This window comes from Haemaphysalis longicornis, unplaced genomic scaffold (genome assembly GCF_048455015.1).
Source record: "Haemaphysalis longicornis isolate Haplotype H1 unplaced genomic scaffold, Haemaphysalis longicornis Haplotype H1 scaffold_6, whole genome shotgun sequence".
NCBI classification, from domain to species: Eukaryota; Metazoa; Arthropoda; class Arachnida; order Ixodida; family Ixodidae; genus Haemaphysalis; species Haemaphysalis longicornis.
The window spans coordinates 153,828,047-153,834,519 of NW_027526407.1; the positions used below are offsets into that span (position 1 = coordinate 153,828,047).

At 45.6% G+C, this 6,473-nt stretch overlaps 1 protein-coding gene across 1 annotated transcript; it reads left to right on the forward strand.

Annotated features, from left to right (window-relative positions):
• The first annotated feature begins 390 nt into the window (after positions 1-390).
• Positions 391-879, forward strand: LOC144143312 (uncharacterized). Its single transcript, XM_077675082.1, has one exon. It carries the CDS (start codon positions 391-393, stop codon positions 877-879), a length of 489 nt encoding a protein of 162 aa, XP_077531208.1.
• The last annotated feature ends 5,594 nt before the right edge of the window (positions 880-6,473 follow it).

Consider the following 6,473-nt stretch of genomic DNA (forward strand, 5'->3'; position numbering starts at 1 on the left):
CCCGTGCGGAATCGTGCGAAGATGCTGTTATATCCGAAACAGGCCAAGCAGCTGGCACTTAATGTTGTTGAGGCACTTCAAAAGGAAGACGGAATAAGTGCGAGCTTGAACTCTGTTGTGAAAAGAACAGCAAAATTGACCAATGTGAGTCCGCGCACATCGTACAAGTGGATGGCCGAGTGCAAGCAAACCGGCAAGCCGTTGACCCCCAAAAAGCGTTTGAGCGGCGGCAGAGGCGGACAGCGCAAGAAACGCATGGGCAATTTTGACTTGAGTGTTCTGCGAAGAGTCGTGCACAGTTTTTTTGAACGGAACGAACTCCCCAGCGTGCCAAAACTCACGAAATATTTCCGGAATCAGGACGACTTGCCAACTGTGGCGCCTGCGACCATGCACAGGATGCTGAAGAAGCTTGGCTTCAGGTTCAAGAAGCGATCACGTAACGCACTCCTCATTGAGGCGACGCACATCGTGCAGTGGCGCTGTAAGTACCTGCGCGAAATACAAGAGCTGAGGAGCCAGAACAGGAACATTTTCTATATGGACGAAACGTGCGTGAACGCCAGCCACACGACTAGCCGAGTGTGGGTCGACGAGACCGTTGAAAGTTACGACCAAGCGAAGCGGCGTGGACTCTCAACAGGCCTGGAAAACCCGAGCGGCAAGGGTGGCAGACTCATCGTCATCCACTGCGGCAACGAGAACGGCTTCGTTGAAGGCGCTTGCGAAGTGTTTCGCGCAAACAAGGGCACAGGGGACTACCATGACGAAATGAACGGGGCACATTTCGAGAAATGGTTAACGGAAAAGTTGCTGACCCGACTTCCGTCAAACAGTGTCATTGTCATGGACAATGCACCATATCACTCCATGAAATGAAAACAAGGTGCCGAGCATGAGCAGCCTGAAAAAAAGATATGCAGGATTGGCTGACACAAAAGGGCATTGCATGGACACAAGGCATGGTGAAGGCAGAGCTCATGAAGCTCGTAGAGAGTGTGCCCGCAAGGTGCGACACGTACCGTGTCGACTGCATTGTTGAAGCAGCTGGGCACAAAGTTTCGCGCACACCGCCCTATCAATGCCAGCTCAACCCGATTGAGCTTGTTTGGAGCGACATGAAGGGTTTTGTCCCGCAAGAAAACAGGTCCTTCAAGATGCAGCTCTTGGAGGACCTTGTCTGGAAAGGCATCAACCAGGTCACTGCAGCTAAGTGGAAGGCCTAAGTGCAGCACACTGAGAACGAAGAAAAGAAAATGGCGAAGCTGGAGCACATCATTGACGATGTGGTGGACAACATTTCGCCCGTGGTCATCAACATGGAAGGCGACAGCAGCATGAGCGAAGGTGATCTGGGATGCGAGCCCCTGAGCTGCGACTGAAAAAGGCGTTGGTGCGCTGAAGAGATCGTCATCAGCATCACCAGCAGCCTACTCAGGTCCACTGCAATATGAAAGCCTCTTCCATTCACTTCCAACCGCTCCTGTCCTGTGCTGCTCGAGTACATTGTTTGCCCCAGAATTTTCTCATTTCACCCCTCCATGTGTTCACCACAAATGTGTTTATACCTTTTCACGTAACAAGGTAGGAAGAAAGGACCCTCCTCTTTTTTTCACTGGACCTGTGGTGATTGAAGAAGAAAACACAGTTTATGTTCATAGATTAAGTTTTCTCATAGATTGCAGTTTAGCCTGCACAGATATGTTTCGATTCCCTGCTGCGGCGGCTGCTCTTCTGATGGAGACGAAACGCGAAAACGCCCATGTGTTCGAGATTTCCGCGCACGTTTAAGATCCCGAGGTGGTCAAAATTAATCCGGAGCCCTCTACTCGACACACCTCATCGCCTGTGTAGCGTTGGCGCGTGAAAGCCCACAATTAATCAATCACAGATATGTTCCTTCACGCAGCAGGTCGAGTCACGTTTACTTTTTTACTGTACGTCAACAAGATTTTTTTTTACATTGTGCTGGTGTTTATGCGACCTGTGATAACAGCTTACGTATTACGAATGCCTAATGATTTGAGTTATTTACTTGCTCCATCTTCTTGCAGTCACTGCTAGATTCCTACAACCAAGCAGTAAACGTTGTAGGGTGCTTGGTGTTATGAAAAGTGTTTCAAATATACAAACTTATCCGCTTCGTTTTGGCTGTGATATTCATGTGCTGGAACGGTTAAAGGGGCACTAAAGGCAATATAACATTCCGTTTTAACTAAAAGGTCATGTGTTTTACAACTTCATTGCATTTGACTCAGTATTTGTTATTACCGTTTCCTCAGGAATTTGCGATTTGTGATGCTGCAAACTGTAGTGCGTGCATAGGGCATTGAAAGCTGTTTATATGTTTTTGGCGTTTTACGGTATTAACCCCCTCCTACTGCTGTGAGTGGTACAGTGAAAGCTCGTTAATTTGAACTTTAATAATTGGAATTTATGGATAATTTGAACTGCAGAATTTGGTCCGGCCAAGCTACATAGAAGCCTACGTATAAAAAACCCCATTAATTCGAATGGGAGTGGATTCTGCCAAGGATGATTCGAACTATATGCCACCACGTCAGGCTCAACGTCTAGCACACGGCCGGAGAAACGCAAAGCACCAGTGCGGCCGTCCGCTTAATGGTCGTCATGGATAGAATTATGCTCGTCTCTTCAGTTTTGAAGGGGGCTTTTCGCTACATTCGCTCGTTATTGCAAACAAAGTGCTTGAAGGACAAAAGGCAAACGACAATGACTTTTTATTATCCTGCAAATTGTTGATGTGCCTGCTCCTTTCTGAAGCAGTAGGCTGCAGATTTCTGAAGTGCAATAAGTATTTTTATTTTGTGTTTGTGTTCACATGCTACAATTACTCCACTGTGTAATTTTGCATGCATGGGTTACACTGGCGTGAAAGGTTTTAATCGTGCTTATTGTGACAGCTTTTGGCGTATCACAACTGCATATTTTTTCTGTCATTACATGTTGCTGTTGTCGACAGCTGCTACTGGATATGTATAACTAAGAAGCAAGTGCTGTGAGGTGTTTGGTGTCATGAAAAGCAGTTCAAATGTGTGAACATATAACCTGCTTTGTCTGTGATATTTTGTGATTTTGTGCTTTGTGATTTTTGTTTATTACTGTGGTTTGTCTGTGATATTTTATTACTGTGGACACTGTCCAAGCAGGACGGTCAATTCAAGCACGTGCAATAAAACAAGTACATAAATGTTTCAATCCATGACTCCACACTCGTGGTGGGTTAGGCTATTTCCCCCAGTTATGACACGTGGGACAATAAACGTGAAAATATCAGCTTGTGCAAAGTAGAGCGTTTGAGGTTGGCAGTGCGGGGCAAGACTTGTCGAGGGGAATAAAAAATGTGAGGGGTCAAGCGCTACTTTGTGATGGAGAAACAGGGTTAACGCACGTTTGCGGTGGTGGTGAAAGATTTTATTTGAGTTCGGGGAACGGGGGGGGGGTGAATGCTGGCGGACGAAAAGCAAAGAAGGGAATATTGCTGAGGACTCCACACTCTGTCATCCATGTAACCAGTCATACCACCTGTAACAGGAAAAAAAAGTATTTTGTGCCTAATAAGTTTTTTGTGCCTGTCCTAAAAGCACTAGAAATAAACCAACAGTATAAAACATGTATATTAGTCGTTGTTGGTGAGATGACACGTCATCATCCTGCTACAAAGGAGAAACCAATAGCAATCATCATCATCATGGTCAGAATCCCATGTCTGGAAGGCCACGAGCCACACTGATTTCAGTGTTCGCTGCACCAGGGCAAGTCGCCACTCCGCTGCTGGGCTGGTCAGTGCCGACTCCCACAGCTTAGGGGCGGGAGAGTGAAGAGGAGATGGAAGGATTCTCTTGAGGGGGTTCCCTATTGAACAGTCCATTATGGCACACAAGAAACTTCACGTTCAACGTTTTCAATCTTCCCCTTACTCGTAATGTTTATACATTATGTTGGGGAAAAACTGTGGAATAAAATCCCTGTTGATCTTAATAATGATCAAAATTTCTGTGAAAAACCATTTTCTGTTGTCATATGCCGAAGACTGTACCCCGCATTAGAAGTATACGTTCTTTTCCGGATCGGAGTATGATTATTTGTGTACTATAGCAAAGATTGAGTCCTTCTTTTCTAAATAGGTATTACACGTTATGTATTATGCTGCATCTGTAATTACTAACTTAATTATACTACAGTATATTTTGTATTCTGATAACTAATAATATGACTGGTTGTAACTATGCATTTACTAAGATGGACTGACAACTAGCCCTTAAATCAAAGTATGCTACACCTTTTTATGTCGCCTCTAAGGAACACCACAACAATTTGTTGTCAAAATCTCGACACCCGCAACAAGACCAGAACCTGTAGTGCGCTAATAGCTGTAGTCAAATTCGGTAGTCATTTCTGTGTGTGAGGGATTAATAGACAGATCAGGCAGGGTAAGAACAGGTGGAGAACCGAGCTGTCATGCCACACATGCACAAGAACGTGCATGGGCTGAAGAATGTGGGATCCCGCTACAATGTAGGACTTCTTTTAAGCCAAAAAGAAATGTAGGCGGGCGGTGCTTGAACTGAAAATATCCAGAAAATACCTAAATTGTTTTCTTTCGAGCGCAGTAGTTTTGGTCACATCGCGTCCCTCACCAGTTCATATTCAGTTGTGCATTATTCACTTGTGCATTTTACAAACAAATATATGCTCTGTAATAACTCATTCCATTTACAAAATTTTTGCAGGCGTTCATTACTCGAACTGTGCTGTGAAGAACCCTGTGCGTTTGTGGAAGGTACTCCAGAACCACTTTAAGGCGCACAGCTTCATACTTGTTTCATCACATTTAAGAGTCATGAAAGCATACACAACAGGATTAAGGCGGAATTTCTTGTTGCAGATGCTGGTCCTCAGATGACAGACGCTTTCAGCCTGCAAAGAGGAAAAAAACACAAATTACAAGAATCAGTCTTCCAGTATGTCAAATCTTGCTTGCACATTTATCTAGAGTTGTGGTAGAGCATCCTACCCTTCAAGATGATTTGCCTTACCTTTCTATGTAGATTTAGGTCAGTGGACACTATTTTTACAGCTTACATTACACTGGGACATACTTGGCAGTTGACGCAAGTTATTATAGCGCTTGTAATTACATTAGAAATCGAAAGCAGGACTGATTTCCTGTTGCTCTTTTACTCGCCACTTCTCTTCTGCCTAAGCATACGGTTAGGCAGAACGTTTTATATCATATTCTTAGGTTCGCCTGTAACTGCGTTTTACAACCCGGCGTCCTCTGGTGAAACGTGAAAAACTAAAACATTAGGATAGCGTTAGGGCATGTTACATTAGGATAGCGTAAGGGCATATTAGAATGATTCGTGCTTGTTATTTCGTAGCATCTGATTGTTCTTGCGTACTGGGAAACGATCAACACAATTGCAACACCACACGTTCCCACGCCCGCAGTCGGAGGGAGTTCCCAGACGAAGAGAGCCTCTGAGTTGTCGACTCAGACGGTCGTATTTGGAAGCACATCGGAAGTTCATTCCAGTAAAAGCGTTTGACACGGCAAACTGCGCTAAAGCAATAGTATCACCAAAACACACACTGCACGGCTGCATCGCTGCCTCGACGTTTTGCTCGAAGCTTCGCGCTCGGCTACACAACGCAGGTTGCATCTTGGAGCACAACGGTAATGCGATGTCTCTTCGCTTTTACTTTGTTGCTACGTGAGTGCCACACAAGCGTACAGACGGCTATCCCATGCCACGGCTGCATTCATCGGTGATTCCCCGCAAGCCAGCTCCCGCCCTATTTGATTACGATGTTGGCGGAGGAATACGTTTACGGAACCGTCCGTGCAGTCCGTAGGACAGTTTGCCTGGGAATTGCCATCTTTCCAATAGCCTCTTCTGATTGGCTTTCAATGTCGAACCAAATTATGAAAGCCAATCGAACTCAGTGCGGAAAACGCCATCTTGATATGGCAGCGTTCACGTAAATTCAAGAGTATTGACCTGATTGGTTAAATTTCGTAGGATTCGCAGTGCTGCAGCTAGCTTGTGATATGAACTATAGTGGGCGAGGTGGGATTCAAAGCGGCAATGGCCTAGGCTACGGTCTCGGTGGCGGTGGTGGCGGCGGCTTTTGGGCGTCCCATTCTCACTGGTGTTTATTCTCCGTAATGATGTGATAACCGGGCGCTACGGCCGCTGTCTGCCGACTGCGCAACTTGTGAAAGAGGCATCACTGGTGGTGAGGGTAGTAATCGCGGTGATAACCGTTGTAAAAGAGGATTCGGCGGTGGCGAGTAGGAGCCCCGGAGCGGCGCCGAGTAAGTCTACTTCACCGGAATGAAAACTGGGGAGGGAGACATATCTTGCACGCTTATATAGTTTCAAGAACATCGATATGTCGTCCGGAACTGTATCTAGATAGGTAAGTTTATGTATTTATTTTTTTAT

Bases quoted from the DNA above. Each gene is read 5' to 3' on its own strand.
- LOC144143312 (XM_077675082.1), top strand. From the start codon at position 391: ATGCACAGGATGCTGAAGAAGCTTGGCTTCAGGTTCAAGAAGCGATCA.